The sequence below is a fragment of the Bidens hawaiensis genome, unplaced genomic scaffold (genome assembly GCF_021521415.1).
Source record: "Bidens hawaiensis isolate Kalapana, Puna unplaced genomic scaffold, B.hawaiensis_p1.1 tig00027595_1, whole genome shotgun sequence".
NCBI classification, from domain to species: Eukaryota; Viridiplantae; Streptophyta; class Magnoliopsida; order Asterales; family Asteraceae; genus Bidens; species Bidens hawaiensis.
Window position 1 is genome coordinate 219,896 of NW_027494478.1, and position 22,749 is coordinate 242,644.

At 30.4% G+C, this 22,749-nt stretch overlaps 1 protein-coding gene across 2 annotated transcripts; it reads right to left on the reverse strand.

Moving 5' to 3' along the window:
- Positions 1-5,444: 5,444 nt before the first annotated feature.
- Positions 5,445-13,756, reverse strand: LOC143575727 (putative WRKY transcription factor 12). Of its 2 annotated transcripts, none has more exons than XM_077060018.1 (4): positions 13,366-13,756; positions 13,169-13,230; positions 12,271-12,435; positions 5,445-5,894 (listed from the first exon to the last, which is right to left on the reverse strand). In XM_077060018.1, the coding sequence occupies exons 1-4, from the start codon at positions 13,645-13,647 to the stop codon at positions 5,729-5,731; spliced, it is 675 nt and encodes a 224-aa protein (XP_076916133.1). In that variant the 5' UTR covers positions 13,648-13,756; the 3' UTR covers positions 5,445-5,728. The 2 variants fall into 2 exon arrangements, with proteins under 2 accessions (XP_076916133.1, XP_076916134.1); XM_077060019.1 differs by having other exon boundaries at positions 5,445-5,891; positions 13,366-13,751.
- Positions 13,757-22,749: the final 8,993 nt, after the last annotated feature.

Sequence of the window (22,749 nt, forward strand, 5' to 3'; positions counted from 1 at the left end):
TGTTAAGTAATAAGGTGGGTAAAAATGCAAGAAAGCAAGTCCCTTTATAATATAGATACTAAAACGGGTTTTAATGAGTGTTTGGGTGGTCGGTTCGGGTCTTGGTGACTTGACCAAACCCGAAGTCAACTTTCCCAAAATAATAAATGTATGAGATAACTCAATAAATCTTAAAGAGACTTAACCAAGTATGTAGTTCTATTGTTTTAGAACTAACAACGTCCGTTAAGCGAGTGTTCGGTTTAGTTGGTCCAAACTTTGTTATAGGATCAAGTTTGATTCAACATTCCGAGTACTTTGTGAAAATAATTAAAATCAGCTTATAAAGTATTTTTAAAGAAATATATAAGCTTTAATGGTTAAAAACACACTTGTGTGTCTTAAGCGAGTAGACTTGGTTTAGTTCGGTTTGGTTCGATTTTTTTCTTGGAATAAGGCCAAGAATGGTTACCACATGTCCAAACATCATATAACTTGTAAAATAATTTATAAATAATAATACCAAAGTCTTACATACAAAAAGTCAACAACAAAGTCTTTAAACGAAAGTTCGGTTTCCGGTTCGGATCTTATTTCGGGATAAGACCGAGGTTAGATTCTACAAACCCATAACCATGGAACTAATTAAAATGGTTTTTAGAAACTCAAATCTTACATAAAACATGTTTATACAACTATTTAAACAAACTAGTAAACAAGAGTTCGGCTTCCGGTTTGGAGCTATTTGATGCATGTCGACCATTGTTTGTAGTTTCTTTGATTCAACTTCTTGATTCCTCTAACAACTTGTAATTTTTCCATTGTTTCAATTTCTTGACTAAACCAAGATCGATATTCTTTTCTTCTTGATCGAACAGAAACCCCAAATACCGATCGATGAGGAAACAATAGCAAAGCTAGAAGATTGCTTTGACTTCTGTTCGATGACTTCTGTTTTCTTCTCACGCACACAACTTGCAATATTTTAATCTCATACTAAAATTATAATTGCAATATAATGGTTAATAAGGTGGTGTTTGTTTTTTGTCTGAAGATCTTCCTGGCCTCTTATGTCTGCGTCGCGCAGACCACGCGCGGATCTTTAGGCTTGCAGACTGTTTGTTTTTCTGAAGACATTTCATTAAAAAACGTCTTCGCGCCTTCTTATCCCAGAAGACATAGACCTTCCCCTTCTCACATATTCTAACCTCTTCCATCTTTTTTATTCATCAGCTCTATCAAACCCTAGACAACCCCTTATTCAACCCTCAACTCCCGTCACCCCCCACCTCCGATTCCGCCGCCGCCGTCCTCCACTTCCGGCCAGCCACCGCTGCTCGTCCGCCTCCCACGCCACCCCTTCGCCGGAAGTCAATTTTTCATTCTTTGAGAGAAAACTAGATTGTAGAGTAAACTAGTTGTAACTTGTAAACACTATATAGTTTTCATATTTATAAACTGATTTTATGGTAAGACCAATTGATGGGTGTTAGTTAACTTCAATTGTAATAAGAGGTGTTAAATAATGTTCTTAAAGGTGAATTTGATCAAAGAATAACCAATAACAAATTAGTTGGATTCTATGGCACACCAGGTGTTTGCTAAAATGCTTAAGTGAAAGGTTATGTATATTTTGATGAAATTTGTGAAGCTTAATCTGAACAAAGTTTATTCCATTGTAAAAGTATATGATTTATGGTAAAAACCTAGTATTATTTTGACTTAGGAAAAATTTACGCTTTGGCTCAGGATTGGATTAAAAGTGGAAGATTAAGTGCTCGGACTTGGTTATCAATACACATCTAAAGTTTAGTTGTCTATTTTTGATAATTTTTTTTAATAATAAGTTCCAAGTACGTGTTGTCTTTAATTAGAAGACAAGTTGTTGTAAAAGTTAAACATTGTGTTCGGTTAATAGAATTTAGTTTTATGTTATTGGAAAGTAAAGAAATTTTTGGGACTGCATTTTCCGCACCGAATAAATAATAAAAATGGTTATTTAATTTGGGATGTTTCAATTTCCATTAAAAATTTCTATTTTATTTTATCAGTCTGTAGACGTTAAAAAAGAAACAGTTTTCTTCTTGCAGACTGTAGAGGTTTGGTCCACCTCTTTTGCTACAGATGCCTGCAGATGTGGTTTGCAGACTGCAGACATTTTGCCTCTTAAAAAACAAACAGCACATAATTCTCTTGGTGATAACTCACAACAAGACAAATACCAACAATTGAAATCTTATGCTTCTTAGTGATGAGAATATAACAAGGAAACTCACTAATTAAACTCCCCCAATAATTAATCAATAAATTGTATTACTTTTCTTTTTGATCTCTGACCTTAATTTGCATGCACAACCAATAACTTCATTCAACTAAACTCTTTTTCTTTTTCTTACCGCTCGATCAAACAAACAAAATAGGAACAGGATTATGAAAAGAGTTAATGTCCATTTTCGTCCCTGTGGTTTGCTACTTTCACCACTTCAGTCCAAAGTTTGAAATTTTGTCAATTTAGTTCTTATAGTTTTAAACATTAGCCAATTACGTCCTCTAGTCTAACGGCATCCAACTATGCCGTTAGTTTAAGGGGTATTTTTGTCTTTCTCCTGTTTATGTTTAGTTAATGGCCAGTTTCGTCCCTGTGGTTTGATACTTTTGCTACTTCAGTCCAAAATTTGAAAAATTTTCAATTTTATGTTTAATTTATTCAAATTTTTTTTGTCTATAGCCCTTAAGAGCATAATCCAAGCCTAAAAACATCGAGCATCGACCAAAACAGGTTTTCGTTTACTCTGTCGATAAAAATAGTCATACCCCCCTCGTATTTAGTTTCTAGACATTTTCTAATCTCTCCCCATGGTGGAATTCATTGGTAAAGTGGTCAAGGTAATTCCTTAAAACCGTACTATACCGATAAAACTAAAATCGTTTCTTTGGTTAATGCATAATAGTTACGGTTTAGAGATTAACATATTGTAGCAAACATCTTGGTCGAAATCACATCAGGAGGTCGAATATCCCGCATTTCCATGTTTGCTCAAGAACTCGATACACTAGATCGCATGTGTGTTCTTCAAATCGTGGTATTGTTCTTGAATTCTTCATATCGACTGCAATTCTAGGGTTGAATTCGACGAATTCAAGAATAATACCATGATTTGAAGAATACACATGCGATTTAGTGCATCGATTTCTTGAACAAACATGGAAATGTGGGATATTCGACCTCCTGATGTTGATTTCGACCCAGATGTTTGCTACGATATGTTAATCTCTAAACCCTAACTATTATGCATTAATCAGAGAAATGATTTTAGTTTTTTCGGTATAGTTCGGTTTTAGGGAATTACCTGACCACTTTACCAATAAATTTCATCATGGACTGAAGTAGCAAAAGTAGCAAAAAAAAATGAATAAATTAAACATAAAATTGACAAATTTCAAACTTTGGACTGAAGTAGCAAAAGTATCAAACCACAGGGACTAAACTGACCATTAACTAAATATAAATAGGAGAAAGACAAAAATACCCCTAAAACTAATGGCATAGTTGGATGTCGTTAGATGGGGAGACGTAATTGGCTAATGTTTAAAACTATAAGGACTAAATTGACAAAATTTAAAACTTTGGACTGAAGTGGCGAAAGTAGCAAACCACAGGGACGAAAATGGTTATTAACTCTTATGAAAAACTCTATTCTTCGATTGGATTTCTTACTGCGATCGGTAACGGTTTACTGGCCTCTTATGCTTTTGATTGAAAACTACTACTGCAATCAAGATTGACTTGCTGTCGATCGGAAGCACGAGCTTGAATCGTTAGGCTCTGATACCATTTGTTAAACCTTAGACAAGTGAATCAAGGACACCAAGCCCAATATTGCATAAAACGTTTATGCGACTCTTCTTATTAATAAGAAACAAGAACAAGATTCATACCGCGAACTAAAAATAAAACTTTTGATGGGTTTATATAACACCCACAATTCTAATCCTACTCAAACTAGGAAAAACAATCAAACCAGACTTCTAATTTATTTAATAATAAATAAAAGATAACTTTGGCACCAAGTTATTCAACTTGATCCCTGAACTTTGGATCTCCACCAAACTGCTCATTGAGATCTTCTGCACCATCCTTGTACTTTCTGTATTAACCATTCAGGTCCTTCAAGTTGGTACGTGTTGGCCCAAGTTTTACATTGAAAGGCTTACACTTGGATGTGCTTTTATTAGCCCTATGTTTTATAATGTTTTATCAGATTCTTAGTGATGTTGTTCATGGATATATACAACAATATTTAGCTGGAAAAACTAGCTCATGTAAGCTTCAGGACGAGTTTGCATATGGAATTTGGAATTATGGTTTCAATGCTCTTTACCATCTACACATGGCAATGCTAGTTAGCTCTTTCTTCCCTTGATTTTTTCTGATTTCATAGAAATACTTTTTTACATGCACACATGTACGTGAGAGTACAACCAGGATCAACTGAGATGCTGAATTTCATAAAAATAGACTTATGTTTAGTTTACTAAATTTGTAATTTTGATTCACAGACATGTGAAGATTCTTTGTACTTGATTTTGATCTTAAAGGGAATGCCGGTCTAGGTACGTGTTCCCGTCGTAATGCCCAGGTTTACAAGCACTAATCTATAATCATATAAATCAAATACCATAGTAATTTTTATAGTTATCCAAACAAAAAAATAAAGTTTGATGTAATAATAATAATAATAATAATAATAATAATCATAATAATAAGTTTGGGTTTACAAAGATAGTGGGTTGGAAGAAAGCCAACAACCCGTCAGGCTCATGACTCTGAGTCGTTAGGCATGCACCTTATCCATCAAGTCAAGACAGCCTTTTAGTTTTCTTCATAACTATTATTTTATGTGACCAATACCAGAAATTACCATTACAAAGGAAAATTAACATAAAAAATGAAATAAAAGTTGCAAAAGTTCACTGAATGGTTTCTAGCTATCGAACTTGATTGTCATGTTAACTCAGATTTAGTTCTCCGGTAACTTTTTAATCGCCATTAATTAAACGTAACTTGTCTCGACCCATCCCCTCCTTCTCATTCTCTCACATACTCAATTCGTCGTGCCCACGGATTTCGTCATTATCACATAAATAGGGACCACGTATATTTTACAAACAAGTAATTGAAGATGCTCTAATGATTATGTAGAAACAGCTATTGCGCTTGTCTGACATTGCTCTTTAAGTAGGTTTCGTTTACATGCCTTTGATTGTTTTTTTTTTCCATTTTTTTTAAATTTCAATAGTTATTTTCCTTTTGTTCTTTTGTGCAATCTCTTTGATTCCTTTTTCATATTTTATCGAAATAAAGTTTTTGCATATACTTTACTTGTTTGTTGATTTTTTTGGTCAAAAATACTACTTTTTATTGAAATAGTTTGTTTGAATATATACATGATAACCCCTACAAACTTGTTTTTGAACGCCATATATAATTCATTAAACCATACACACTAGCTAGTAAGCTGCTAGAGGCAAAAGATCACAATTTACAAAGGAGTTATGGCTTTAGGCTTTTAGGATATTAATTCCTGCAAGTCGATCAACCGATTAAGATTACCTAGTACACAAATAATAACTCAATCTTTAAACCAAAGAAGATGAAGATTGATGCATAAGTAACTTGTACATAAACACGGAGTACTTCAGGGATCACTGTGTTGACTGGAACTTAACACAAGGTTGAGCTTATGTATTAAAATGACGTAAAGCATTCATGTTCTGATGAATTTGAGTCATCACAAGGAGTGTGGTTGTGTCGACCTTCATATGTTGTGATTACCATTCTACAGTCCTCGGATAATCTCTCTACCCTTTTCTTCACACGGCAATTATTGTGAGTGCAACGATAGTAGCTCCTGCTAGTTCATAACAAAAGGAACAAGAATAATCAAGAATAATTACACTTGCGTACGATAGCCTAATATCTTAGCTTAATCTTGTTTTTGCATCCTGAAATTGTTCTCTTACACACATGAACGTATTGTTTTATGTAGTATAGTTGTATTGTGTCAAAATAACCAACGTATTTATATTTTTATGTGGGAAAGCCCTAACAGTTGGCATGGGACACCTATATATGTTGGTAATCAAGAACAAAATATAGAGAATCATAAAGAGATTTTATTGAATCAATCGGTGGGAATATGAAACAGTCATTTGCGTTTGCAGAAATTGCGTATATAACACTAATCTGAACCAACGTCTCATTTGAGAAAGGATATGGCTAGGTACACAATTTTCAAATCTAATCTAATTTCATAATTACAATATAGTAACAGTAACATAAAAAGGTAGATTTTATACCTTCTATACGTAGATATTTTGAACAAATATTCTTACTGGAAAGAAATCCATATGTAGAATACCAAATTGTGAAAAAAATAATTGTAAAAAGAAAAACTATTATAAAGGGAAAATTCCTAAAATGGTCCAATTATAATAGAATATTCTATTTTTTCCCTTAAATAAAAGTTTCTAGAAACGTACCCTCCAAACACGTCTTTGACGACGTGTTAAGCCTTAACGTGTCTTTCATGACCTGTTAACCTCCAGCGCGCCTTTCACGACATGTTAGCCTCTAACGTGTCTTTCATGACATGTTAGCCATATTAATTTTATTTTAATATTACATTATTATAATTAATATAATACTATATTTGCCATTTCTTTTATAACTTGTAATGCAGAAAGTTTTATAAAGTTCCAAATATACCGTTGAAACTTATTTTATCTACGTGTAGGTATAAGCTTTACTTAAAACGAGACTGGTCAAAATTTATTAAAAATTTATTGAACATTTTAATATCAATTTGACACTCGGTTTTGCGTAAAATTTATGACAACATGTTGAAAAATAAACACGACTCAACGACATATTTAAATTATATATTATATATTACAAGTTATAAAAAGAAATGGCAATATGTATTAAATTAATTATAATAATATAATATTAAAAAAAACAATTAATAGGGCTAACATGTCGTGAAAGACGCGTTAGAGGCTAACAGGTCGTGAAAGACGTGCGTTGGAGGCTAACAGGTCTTGAAAGACACGTTAAGACCTAACACGCCGCCAAAGACGTGTTTGTAGAGGACATTTCTTAAAAATTTTATTTAAGGGGACAAAAATGGAATCTCCTATTATAATTGGACCATTTTGAGAATTTTGTCATAAATAAATGTTTCATTTTCTCAATCTTAAAAATTCTTAAAATAAAAGAAAATGGTTGAAAAAAATATTTAATAATCTCTCAAATTTAATAACATATTTGAACAAATGTAGGTTAGTTTAGGTATGAAAACTATATGTGTGTACATGAATAGATGGCATTATATCACACAACCTACACATTGTAAGCGGTTAATTTGGAAAAAAAAAGTTTGATGGTTTTTTATGGGAAAAACTTGAGCAAGTAGTAACCAAGATTTCTAATTATTTCACTAGGTCACTAAAGGTTTTTCTTTCTTTTTTTTTCCCCCTCTCATAGTCATTAAACATATATAATTAGGGTTCAACTAAATAGTAACCAATATTTTACATTTCTTTTACTTGACTATAAAAAAATAAAATTTATAAAAGAATTTTAAGTGGAACAAATAATGAAAGTTTTGTGAATATTTAGTGACTTAAAATAACATTTGGAAAGTTGGTTAATATATTTTGTGCATTACCTTTTTTATCTCTATACATATACAACTCCAATAATATTAGCATATAATTTTTTTTATAAAAAACATTAGTTATTAAGAGTTACTTAAGGTTCTTAAGTAATTTAAGAATTTGGTAATTATATATATATATATATATATATATATATATATATATCAACGCCCTGCTTGCGGTGCACCCATATAATGTATGTATGTGTGGACCCTCGGGTTGGAAAAAGTGAAATTGCACTAATTTTGACGTTATTTTACTAATCTCGTGAAAATAATGTTAAAAGTGGCTAAAGGTTAATCAGGCATCATGTGGTGGCGTTGATAGTCGAAAGACAAGGTTACACGCACCAATCGGCCGGTGTCCCGGTGGTTGAGTGTTATGTGCCTTATGTCCAAACCTTGGCTTGATGCAAAACTACTATCGAGCCGGGGGGTCTCACCGGAATCAGCCTCTCTATTCCTACGGGGTAGAGGTAAGGCTGTCTACATCTTACCCTCCTCAGACCCTACCATAGCTTTGCTATTGGTGGGATTTACTGAGTACGATTATATATATATATATATATATATATATATATAGGGTAAGGATCCTAAGAGAACCCTTGGCAAATTGAGAACGTTGAGAACCATTTTGAACCACTAAAAAAACCTCTAAAAAAATATTTAAAAAATTATAAAACAAAAAAAACGAAAATTTTAAAAAAGCAAAAAAGCCAAAATTCTTATATTTCATTCCGGTTTCATTAAAAAAACCGAATTTATTTTATGTTTAATTCGTATTATACTTATACACATATATATACTTTCATTTTATCTCTAGTTACGTAATATAAACATATGTACATTATCATTTATCTTAAATTATACATATGTGTATAGGAAAAAAAACATGTGTGTACATATTATACATATATGTATAATAAAAAAACCGATTTTTTTTCTTTTTAATTCGTATTATACCTATACACATATGTATACTTTCATTTAATCTCTAGTTACGTAATGTACACATATGTACATTATCATTTATCTTAAATTATACATATGTGTATAGAAAAAAAAACATGTTTGTACATATATATACATATATGTATAATTTAGCTAAACCGAGAATTTTTTTACGCTTTTTTTAGAAACCGGGATGATAAATAAGAAATTTGGTTTTTTTGCTTTTTTTATTTTTGTGTTTTTTTTGTTTTATGATTTTTTTTTATTTTTGGGTTTTCTTGTGGTCTAAAATGGTTCTCATAGTTCTAAATTCTCAAAAAATTTTCACATGATCCTGATCCTCTATATATATATATATATGCATTCATAAAGTACAAAGTTAAAAAAAATATAAATAAAAAATAAAACTTTAGTTGATTTATGTTTGTCCTCCTTACATATATGTGTATATAATTTTTTTTTCTCTTTTAAAAGTTAATATTACAATATTTCATGAAATTTATATATATATATATATATATATGGGGGAGGGTTATTCTAAAAACAAGTAGTTTTCTAGGAATGCTAGGAATAAATCATAGCCATTGGATCATGTTAATCAATGGTTGAGATTTAAAATGACCAAAAACCGACATAGTTTCCTAGAATTACTCTTTAACCATTATAACCACTATAGTTTCCCAGAATTGTTCTTTCACCATAATTTGTAATGTCACATGTCAAAAATCTATTAGTTATTATTATTCCTAGGAAACTTATTATTTTTATTTGAACCTTTTTATATATATGTGTGTGTGTTTGTTTTGCAAACTGGTATACTACAAATCATTTTTGTTGCTTTCTTCAGCAAGGTTAATGTTTGGATACAAAATATCAAGACTGTTATCATCCTTGTATATGGATATAAAGAACACTAAAGTCACTTTTGTAGCAAACATGAAAAAGAACAACCTTTAACTTGTAAAAGAAGTGAATAAAGATGTAATCATGATACTGTTATTGAAGCAAAAGAGGGTTAGATGAAGAACCTTTTTCATGTCCCAAAAAGTAACCTTTTTGTTTTTAATTCATACCAACATATAAAGGCATATCATTAGATCTTTATAAGTGAAGAAATCTTGGAATTGCCGCATTTATAAGTTGTACTGATCAACTAATATGATTTTGTTTAGATTGTGCAAATAAATCAAGGTTTAATGAGTATCTCAAAGAAAATTTTGATACCAATTAAAGCACCTAACTTTAGGTAAGGGCCATTAGGATTTTTGAACCTACTATATGGGGCAGACTAAATATCACCTCCAGAAAGTGAAACCTGATTAAACACCTAAATGTGCTTAATTAGCATTCTGATTCTCATTGTGCATTCTAGCTTCTCGTAAGGTATTCAAGGAGTCACGTTGTCGTTCAAGAAAAAATAGCAATCACTTCTTTATTTTTGTATCTTGTAAAAAAATCCTCTTTGAAGACTACGAATACATACTTAATTGAGGGTTTGTATGGTTAGTCACCTTGTGCATCCTGAATGATTATGTATTATCCAAATTCACTTATTGATGGTTTGGGGTGTTGGTGATTTTAGTGTCGTCAATATCATTTAAGTATAATTGGATTGACATGCTAACCAGAGTAAATCATAACATACATTAAACAAGTCAGAAGATGCGGAAGGCCACTTGCTTGAGGTTTTATTTTGACTCTAGGTATTTAGGAACCTCATTGGTTCTTAGAGGCAAAGCCTCTAGGCAATGAGGTTTCAAAGACGGCAAGGCCCTTGTACGTAGAGGGTCCAAGGGGCCGAGCCTTTGCGATTAGCTGGAGCCCATTTTCACCCTAAATCCGACCCGAAATAACTGCTTTGAAGCAATTATCGCTAGAAACTGAATACGGGGGCAAATTACGGTACATGAACACAAACAACGTATATTCAATCTTGAAACTCTCTTCGAGTCTAAACAGATTGAGAATTGGAGTGTACCACCAAATTGTTTCAACTTAAAACTGGAACACGATTCTCAGAGAAATCCAGTGCAAAAGATCTACGATAACAACAGGTGAGTCTAAAACTAAATATTAAGTGTATAGAAGGACACCGACTGTTTCAAGGCAGATTTTTTCATAAGTCAATTTCGCTCATTTTTCAATTGATTACACTTACTCCAGAATAACTTTTGGAATATGTAATGACATAACAGGCCTGTTATCAACGAGTCCGGATGTGATGATATAGTACATGAACTTAGTTGCTTGGTCATCAAGAACTTTTGGGAACTAATTAAAATTGGTGTTGGTATATGATCTTAATTTTTTAGTCAAGTACATATACGGTAATTCATGACTAGTCAAAGGATTAATGGTATCTCATATAAATGACGGTAAGAGCATCTACGTTACTTGCTTCATGGCCCTCATATGCAAGTGTGACACTTCAACCCAACAACATAACAATTAGTCGCACCAGTGATGTCTATTGCTGACCAGTTGTGATGATTCAAGAAGGTGCAAACCCAACTTCACTCGAGCAACTTGTACCACGTGTTTGTGTGATTAATTTGTGATTGGAAAAGCTTATAACATATTATCCGGCTTAGCCAAACAAAGTATGCTATAAAGTTGCCATATTAATTACTTCCGTAATCAACATAAAGTTAGCTAAGAATAAAAAAGGAATGATATTTGTGTGTGCACAAATATGCCTTGTTTGGCTTTTATCTTTCTCATATTTGCAATAAGATAAAGACCATCATTCCTGTATGGCTAAACCGAAATTATTTCTATTACTCTTGGGAATACTAGCTAGTGTGGGCTAAATAAAAGCATCCAATAACGAAATACATAACCAAGTACGTGTCTTAAAAACTAAATATGCATCACTAGATGGAGTTTTGTTGGCGTGGAAGAAGATAAATAGCATTTGGTATATACATATTGGACGGTTTATTAGTTAATTGTTGTGAACAAACAAATCAACGTAGAGAAAACGATCCACATTACTTAACTCGCTTATTATACTTAGATGGAAATTATAAGTTCATATAATAGACATGCAAGCACACATATATATATGTGAATATGTCGGTGTTATAATTTGCTACATTTCAAGATTTGCCTCAAAATCTCAAATTATATTTAGCCGCAGACCATTAATTATATGCGGAGTATAAAAAAAACATATACGTATGTAAAAAAAGTCAAGTCTTCTCCTCCATATGATTACACATCGTAATGGCTGATATATTTCTGTATGTCAGTTTGTTTTTTATATTCTTTTTACTGTTTGTACTATCATACAGTGAATAATGAGAGAACATGAAACTTGGCCTTGAAATGATGCCATCATTAACTAGCTATCACTTTGGTCTATGTACGTTTGTTTCTTTCATACATGTAAAAGGACAACTATAACCTTGGTGCCCTGTTTGTACTCATTAGCTAGGTATTATTGTTACTTTTAAATAATCACTTTGTTAATTTTGTTACAATATTGTAATTTTATGGACTTCTAGTGAATTAGACTTTGTCGAAATTAATCATGTTGGTCTAACCAATTATCTAAAATCTTATGCAAATTAGTAATGTAAAAAAGCTACAAAAGTAGGATGGAGATGAAGTTAATAAGTACCTGGGATGAAGACTATTTTTGACAACTTTCTGACCATATTTCCTCCATTTGTAACCATCATCAAGGACATCAACATCACTCCTTGTCTGAAAGCAGAATCTTGGTTCTCTTAGCTTTCTTCTCATTTTCATCCTCCCCTTTTCAGGGTTTGATGAGCTCCTCCACCTTCCATTGAAAATAATGGTAAAAAACAAAAGAAATTAAGTTAACATGTTGGTGACATGATTCATGAGTATACAGTTGGATTTATGTTATCATTAGGTCTCAAGATTCCTGTTCTTCCCCATATCACATACTGACAATATATAACAAAGAGATTGATAGATGCTTTAAAGTTTGCTTTATGTAGAAATCTCTTCCAAAATATATATAGCTAGATCTTGTTAGAATCTGACTGGGGAAGCACAAACAGAAGCTTCTCTCTCTACCATCATATCTCTTTCTCTCTCACACACAAACACCTAGTAGAGTTAAAAACAAAAACTTCTGTCTCTGATAATTCCCTTAAAACAAAATTATTGATCTAGATACACAAGTTCTAGGTGTTCATATGAGTTTGAAATTCGCACTATAATATTAACAAGTAACTAGCTTTTTCGTAATTTGATGCTTTTGATTAAGAACCCTAACAAGGATTGGGAATGAGTAGTAGTTTGTTGAAACCTTTTCTTGATCAAGTTAAACCCTAATTCTGAAATCATGAAACCGCTTACTAAAAGCTGTGTTGTAAAAATCATTCCAGGCAGCGAGTACTCGACGAGCAATCCCAGAGTGCTCCCGCCTAGGCCGAGTACATGTACTCCCCGATGAGGCCGAGTACTCGCAACTCCCAGTCTACCCACTGCAATCATGATTAAAAGTAAGAAAAAAAATAAAAAAGATAAGGTAAGATCAAAACCATGAACTGTGATCATCTGTGCATTTTTCTTCACTAACAGCTTTTGGATCCATGCTTGCAACCTATATTAAATAAATTAGATCAGTATATCTTTGTGCATATAGTTGACAATATTGACCAAGAACATGCAAAATATTATAAATTACAAGAAGGGGATCATGATATGATGGAACACCCTCTTGATGATGGGAATCTACCTGTTCTTTTTGCCAAGAATCTCGAAGACTGGCGGATGTCTCGGTGGCGAAACCGACAGAGGCGGCGGAGGTGGCGGCTGTGGTGGTGTGGATACCCGGTTGAGATATATGAGGAAGAGAAAGAGTTGGAGGTAAAAACCTCAAAAACTGGCTGTGATGATGATGATGATCTTGATGATGATCTTGATAATGGGAGAAGCTGCCCATATGATCATGAATGGGGTTTGGAAAGGAAGAAACTTGAATATCAAAGTTGGCTAACCCTCTTTCAGATCCGTCCATAATTCTTGATTTCCCAAAATTGTACTACTTTTTCCTGTTGTTCTACTACTATACCACTACGAACATATATGAACTTGTTTTCCTTATTTGTTAGTGGGGTTTGTATTTGTAGTGCATGTGTCCGTACAAGTGTTTGTGAATGTGTGTGTTGGGGGTGGGGTGAAGGGGTTAGTGCTATATTTCTAGTTGTCTACATGTACATATGGGGCTTGGGCCATTGGGAAACAGTCAACATGTAAACACTAGATGGAATGTTTGGGAAAGAGATTATTATTATTCCTTTCTTCAATTCTCATCTTCTTTTGCTTTGTGTCAACACTCAACATACATGTGTTTTCATTTTGACTTCTTCTAACCAAAAATATTCAAACTTAAATGGAGTATTACTTTTTTTATGGAGTCAGATGGACTATCTTGTCGGAGGCAATCGCAATTGGTATTGTGATTCTTAACAAAATATCTAGATATATAAAAGTGATGCAGCTTAATTATTGGTGTTCTAGTAGGAGTTCTGAATACATGGTTGCACTAAACATGTCATGAAATATAATTAGATATAGATATATAATAGTAAGATACATATATCATTGGTAATTGGTAGGCATTGACCAACTAGATAGCTATATATTTTTGTTTCACTAAATAAGTCAATTTAATATAATAGATTGTTGGTATTTTATGTTGTTAAATCAAAATGTTTTTTTCATCCAGTCACAACAAAATAGAAAGCTTTCAGCCACGAATCAATTAACCAGAGTTTACTTTGTAAAAGCGGTATCTTCGGTAATCATCCGTCGAAAAACATGGCATGGGTAATGAATGTGACAAAGGTTTATCATCGTATATTGTTAAGTCCATAAACCGGGGATCTAAACAATGAAATCGGTTCAATCCAAGATGTCGTAGTGTGGAATTAATACAACGACACAATTTCTTATGAACCATGAATCTCTTTTGATAATGATTGGTGCGTTGGTACAATCACACCCCCTTACGGACTTCATTGTCCTCGATAAGGCTTGTCCTACCATCCAATCCTGGAATTTAGGCTTTTTCTAAGGTGTTCTCATGGACACCCTCATGAAATCATCACCTTTAGTAAGGTTTCTCCGCCATCTTAAGCAGCTCAGGTGGCACTGATACCATTTTCTTATTTCTAACCTCACGTACACCCAATATTGTTCGGCTTACGCCTTATGAATTGCAAGTTCAGGAAGTCAGATATTTGTTTTTTGTTCCCCATGAGTTCATTCATCAATAAAATTCATTTTAGGCTAACGATGTATTATTAAAGGCCAAACTGCTAACAATATTAAATGGCATGAGTTTATTCCTTAATGAAATTCAATTTAGGCTGAATTAGTTATGAAAGTTAAACCATGAGTCAAAATAATAATATAAACTTGTTAATGCTATAGGAACATGTGCTTGTTAGTTTTTGAGTAATAAATTAAGGATAAAGTTAAAATATAAATGGAGATAAAATTAAAAGTGTGAGAAGGATTTGTAACTATAAAAAAAACCTCTTAAAAGTAAATTAAAAAAATAATAAAAAAATTATAAATCAAAATATAAATAAATAAACAAAAAAAATTTGAAAACTAAAATGTTCCCCCATCATTCTCATTAAAAAAACGACGAAAAGACACAATATCGAGATCAAAGACACAATTACGAAAATAAACAAAAGAAACAATTATAATTAAAAAAAGACACAATAGATCGCAAAATATAACACAATATTGAGTAATATAGCACAATATCAAGAAAAAAAACACAGTGTCAGGGAAAAAAGACATAATCAATGACGAAAATAAACACAAAATACAATGATAAACAAAAAGACACAATGATATTTTTCACTCAACATTGTTTATTTTATTTATTTTTTATTTTTTTTCAACGAGAAAGTCGGTGGAAACATTTTTGTGTTTTTTTACTTTTTTTGTTTTTTTATTAAATTTTGAGTTGTGTTTTTTTAGAGGTTTTTTTATGTGACTATAAATTCTTCTTATCCTTCTTATTTTTGTCTTCCTTTGTAGAATAATTTGACCATAAATTAATACCATGTAACATCGATAAAGGAAACTAGAAACCTTATGTTAGATGTTTTGATATTAAAAGTTAATAATTCAAGCATTACAAATGAATCTTTATTGCTGAACACCACCAAAATCAAAGTAGTTGGCTTGGTCGAAGTCATCTATGTATCAAAATTTTCAAAACAGGACCGGATATTAAATCGGACAGCTTATTGGTTCATAGGTTGGAATGGTCAAACCGAATAAAGAACCGAATGATGTCATAATTAGTTTTTACAAATAAAAGTTTACAAGTAATATATATATATATATATATATATATATATATTTACCTATTCTAATAAAAGAAAATAACTGGGACACGTGTCGCTTGGAGAATGATTCTTAGCATAATTTCCTGCTCAAACTATTTTCTATTTTTAATAAAAACATATTTATGTCAGCGTAATCAAAACATATCATTAAATTATTTAATTAAATAAATAATTGCCTAAATTATAAGAATTAAAAATATACGGGTATTTATGTCAATACAATCAAAATATTTATATTTTTAATGAAATTAGATCTACCTTTTTTTATTAAATCAATTTATTAAATGATATTTATATGTCTAAGATCATAAAGGCGAAGAAATTATGAATGAATAACAATTTTATTTTTATGTATTAATTCAATCTTTATGAATCCATTGAGTTTTCATCAATCTCTTTTGAAACTGTAATAAAAAAGCGTGTTTTATTCATGTTAATTTTTTATATGATGTTCTTTTTTTATGTTATTTTATAATGAAACATCTTATCATCTTTTGTTAGAATTCAATATTCAATTAAAAATATAATTACAACTTAAAAAATCACTAGGTGTATCTTTTTCGTGATTATAAGGAAATTGTGTGAAAATACACCATGAATTCTTATGAAGATTTCATTTGAAAATATAACTTGAACTTATAAAATCATTTAGTTTGATAAAAATATAGGTTTTTTTTATTAAATTTAATCATTTGATTTATATAGCTTAATTATATATTTCTTTTAAGCATCACACGGGTTCTAAAGCTAGTATGTATGTGTGTGTATATATATATAGGGGATGGATCATGCGATAAGTGATATTATAACGAGAAGTGCGATAATGAATCTAGACCATTGATTGGGTTTAATCAATGGTCAACAATAGAAATGACATTATCGTAAATAAAGACTCATATTTATGACATATTTTTAATTAAAAAGGGCATGCATGTCTTTTATGGTGTTGGCCTAATTAAACAAGGCATTAATAAATTCGTCGGTTATTTTTTCTAGCATAATTAATGCTCATAAGATGATTAATACCAGTTTAATTTATATACATGATACATAAAAACATACTCCAACTTGTTTCAAGTGACTACACGACACTAGTTTTACCTACACTGCATTAGATATTTTTACACGACATTAGTTTTGACAACACAACATTTAAAAGTGTCCCTACACTACATTAAATATGTCTAAAATATATTTGTTATGACTACATAACATTTGAAAGTGTCTCTACACTACATTAAATATGTCCAAAATACATTAATTATGACTACATAATATTTGAAAGTGTGTCTACACTATACTACATTAGTTTTACTTACACAACACTATATATCTACACTACATTAGTTATGACTATACGACACTTGAAAGTGTGCCTACACTACATTTGAAGTGAGCCTACGCTACATCAGTTTTGCGTACACTGCATATGATATTTCTACACCATATTAGTTTATGACTATATAACACCTGAAAATGTGCCTACCCTATATTAGTTTTGCCTAAACTACATTTGATATATCTATACAACATTAGTTATGACTACACAACATTTGAAAGCAAGCCTACATTACATCAGTTTTTCAAGACTATATATGATATGTCTACACTACATTAGTTAATACTATACAAAATTTGAAAAGTGTGCATACACTAGATTATGTAACTTTATCTAAATTACATTAGATAAGCTTACACTACATTAGTTGATTAAAATCAAACAAACAAAAAAAACACTTCACATTAGATATCAAATAAAAAATAATAATTAGCTATGCGTTAGAATAAAATGATTTTAGATCAAATGGGTTTTAATTGTTCAAATTTTAGATGAAATAAATAAATAATAATAATAATAACTTATCATTTGTTAGTAACTTAACATTAATTAAACCATTAATGAGTATGAGTTACAAAACAAAATATTTTATATTTTACTAACATACCCTTTTATTTAAATAATAAGAAATTAAAAAAGAAATCATGTGATTGGTTATAATCTCTTCTCGCACTTCTCGCTCTAAGATACACTTCTGAAATGAACCAAATCCTATATATATATATATGGGATAGATCATGCGAGAAGTGATATTAAAGCGAGAAGTCGATCTCAACCATTAATTATCTCTGATTTGTTCAATGCATTAATTCCTCTAATTACTCCTAAAATATTCTCCACATTAATTTTTGTAGAAGGTTACAAATTTGAATTATCTATTACCTACATATAAAAAATGTATATATAGGTGAATTGTATTAAATTGATCACCTACACAAGTAACATAATAATCTATATATAGCTCATATTCAATTATACAAATTGTTATTTATTTTTATTTTTATCAAAATGCAACTCGTATTTACCAACACAACTTATTTTCTCCTACACTAATTTTGTTTCTTTTATTTTTCACCAACACATAACTAATATTTACCTACACATATCGTATTCACCTACACAGCTTGCTAGTTCATTTTATTTTCACCTACATATAAATTCATCTACACATAACTCGTATTTGTCTACACATAAAAGATAGATAATAAAATAATTAAAATTATAAAAAATTATGATGTGTTCCTACATTGCGAATATTTTACAAGTTTAGGTTAATACTATAAATTGTATGTGGTATCATGAACAAGGTTTGTTTGTGTAGGTTAATATTCTGATATGTGTAGGTAAATACAAATGTGTAGGCTATAACATGAAGTAAATTTGTATACGTAAGTTATTATTGTGATTTGTGTAGGTTAACATGAACTAGTTATGTGCATGTATATAAATATTGTGATCTGTGTAGGTGATAACATGAACTAGTTTTTGTATGTGTAGGTTAATATTATGATTGGTGTAGGTATTTGTTTTTATGATAGTTAATATATTTATATTTTTTTATAGTATAAGTATGATGTTTTTGTTTTATGAACTGTTTAAAGATTAAATCAAATTAAAAAATTAAAATAAATGTACAATCATTTGTAACTTAACATTAATTAGTATTAATTACCAAAAGAAACTCCTAAACTTTTTATTAATATACTTCTACAATTAAATAATCCGAAATTAAAAAGAAAACTTATGATTGGCCAGAATCTCTTCTCGCATTTCTCACACTAAAAACACTTCTGAAATAAACTCAATCATATATATATATATATAGGGGTGGGTTAAAATAAAAAGAGATAGTTTTCTATGAAGAGTGAGAATAGATCATAGCCATTGGATCATGTTAATCAATGGTTGAGAATTAAATTTACTAATAACCGACATAGTTTCCTAGGATTATTCTTTCACCATAGGTTATAATGTCACATGTCAAAAATTTATTGGTTCTTACCATTCTTAGGAAACTCCTTATTCTTATTTGAACCATTTTCTATATATATATATATATATATATATATATATATATATATATCAACCATTGGATCTCCTAATCTAATGGCCCATAATTATTCTTACCATTTCTAAAAAACATTGTCTTTTTACAATAACCTATATATATATATATATATATATATATATATACCTATTTTAATAAAGTAAAATAATTGTGGACACATGTCAGTTTGTGGTCAAACCTTATAACTTTTTTCCCTCCAAATTAATAATTATGTTATAGATCAATAATTATTCACTTTTCTTTTACACTCCATTTATATTATATCCATAACATGATTAAATTATTCACTTTTCTTTAAACACTATTTTATTATATATATGTACTATACATTTTTATAAAAATAAATATTCTTATAAATTATAAATATATGTTTTAAATCTATCCATTTATTTTTTCAGTTAATTTACTAAACTATATATATGTTAAAATGTAATAATATATATCATTCACTTTCATATATAATAAAGTTTATTATGGTCAGTTTCTTAGTTTTTTTTATCATTGATTGTTTCAAGTTTTTTGTGGGACTTAAATTTGATTGTCACGGGTCAAAAGTTGGTAAATATATTGTATGGTACAAGTTAATTATATTTGGCTCAAAATTTGTTAAGGGTCAAAAAAGGGTAATATTATTTTAAAAAGTTTGAGAATGCAAATAGATTTATCATCAAATTTGTTATGGGTTCAAAGTCTTGACTTGAAATGTCAAAAAAATGAAAGTTAGAATTTTAAACGTGATTTATGTTTCGAATTTATTTTCAATGACATTTTTGAAAATAATCAAAAAATTCGGGATTTTGCTAATTGACTATTTTACCCACAACTATTAAAATTTAAGAAAAGACGGCGAACACTTTCGACGTGCTACCCCAAGCCTATCAATGCTTCTAAGTTTTATCAAAATTGAAACATTTATATCAGCATTGGCTTTTTCTTTAATGGTGATTAAAATGCAGTGTGTGAATCATGTCATAAAAAATTATGCTCAAGTGAAGCAAAACATTCACAAAAGTGAACAAGTTAACGTGTTATCTTTATGTGTTATTATTGTGGCAAAGTCGAGAAGCCCTTCAAAATTATAAAAATCATTTTTATAATGTAGCTCAGAACTATTATTGTATGAAAAATCTTTTTTGAAGCTGGTTCATAACCAAAATTCTTTCAAATATATATATATGATAGTAAGAATCAAATTTTCAATAGATGGACCGCTCTCATATACGTTTTTGCACTTGTGTTATTATTATTATTTATTAAGTTTATTTTTTGAAAAAAATCATTTTCTGATATAAATAAAATTAATTTATATACACATAGTATAGATATAAGCATAGATGTAATCATTTTTTCATATACAATATGTACTTATTTGCTTTATTTTATAACTTTATTATTTGGATCATCTCGTGTGTTGCACGGGCTCTAAAGCTAATATATATAGGAATAAGTTCATTTCAGAAGTATTTCTTAGTACGAGAAGTGCGAGAAGAAATTCTAACCAACCAAAAAATTTCTTTTTTGTTTTCTGATTATTTAAATATAAGGGTATATAAGTAAAATATAAAGTATTTTATTTTGTAATTCATACTCATTAATAATTTAATTAATGATAAGTTATTAACTAATGGTAAGTTACAAACTATTTTTTTTTCATCTAAAATTTGAACAATTAAAATCCATTTGATCAAAAATCATTTTATTTAAAACATGGCTAATTATTATTATATTTTATTTGATCTCAAATGTGAAGTTTTTTTCTTTGATTTTCAATCAATTAATATACTGTAGGTTTATCTTATGTAATGTAGATATAGATACGTAATATTATGTAGGGACACTTTAAGATGTTGTGTAGTCGAAATTAATATAGTGTAGGCACACTTTCAAATATTCCGTAGTCATAACTAATGTAGTGTAGACAAAACTAGTGTAGTGTAGGCACACTTTCAGATGTTGAGTAGTTGTAACTAATTTAGTGTAGACAAAAGTAATATAGTGTAGGCACACTTTCAAATGTTGCATAGTCATAACTACTATAGTGTAGGCACACTTTCAGATGCTGTGTAGTCGTAACTAATGTAGTGTAGGCAAAACTAATATAGTGTAGCCACACTTTCAAATATTGTGTAGTCATAACTAATGTAGTGTCGGCAAAACTAGAGCAATGTAGGCACACTTTCAAATGTTGTGTAGACATAACTAACGTAGTGTAGATAAAACCAATGTAGTATAGACACACTTTCAAATATTGTGTAGTCATAATTAATAATGTAGTGCATGTAAAATTGATGTTGTGTATATTACGATGGCATAGAATCCATAAAAGTATTAATTTGTTTTTCCCTATATCATTAGTTAAAGAACATTAACAAAGAACAAATATTATACCCATTTCAAAAAGAACGAATATTAAATGTAGCTAATCTTAAATCGTTTATGTTTTGATAATTATAAATGCTTTTAGCTTAATTTTAAGAGTCACAAGTAGGAGTTTCATTATTGAGTGTATACATTTAAAATACAATAATACCCTTTTAACATTAAAAAAACATGTATATGAGATTATTAATAATTACCAGTTTGCCATTATCAATGTATACCATTGATTAATGTAATCAATGGCCCAGATTAATTTCTCGCACTTCTCGCTATAACTTAACTTCTCGCATGATCCATACCCTATATATATATATATATATATATATATATATATATATATAAATTTTAGGTGTATTGATTTTATTAATCCAAACTATCATCTTTTGGTCGTTGGCGGTCCCAACAAACGAATTGGTTGATAACAATCCCACTTTTTATCGTATTTGTTCCCAAGGGTCCGCGACTAACATAATTATAACACGTTAGTTGTAGGTCGCCGAAAAAATGTTTTTGGCTGGAAAACTCATATTTTACCAGGAAAACTCAACATATTCGTCCCAAACGTCTTTGTAACCTTGGACCGGACCTTTAGGAACCTTTTCCAGTATAATCCCTAATTATTAAGGTCGCCTGAATCCTAGAACTATCGTCGAAATCGGTTGAAAGCGCTCAAGTGATGATGGTGGTTGTTGATGGTGAGTTAGTTGGTGGTGGTGGCAGTGTTTAAGTTGACTTTTCCTGCAAAAAAATGTGACTTTTCCTGCAAAAGCGTTTTTCCAGCTACCTGCAAGCAACGTCGTTAGGATTGTATTAGTCGCAGACTATTGGGAACAAATACGTTAAAAGATGAGACAATCAACAATCAATTCGTTAGTTGGAACCCGGCAGCGACAAAAATATAATAGTTGTGACTAATAAAAACCAATATACCTGAATTAAAAATCTTACATGTATACAAAC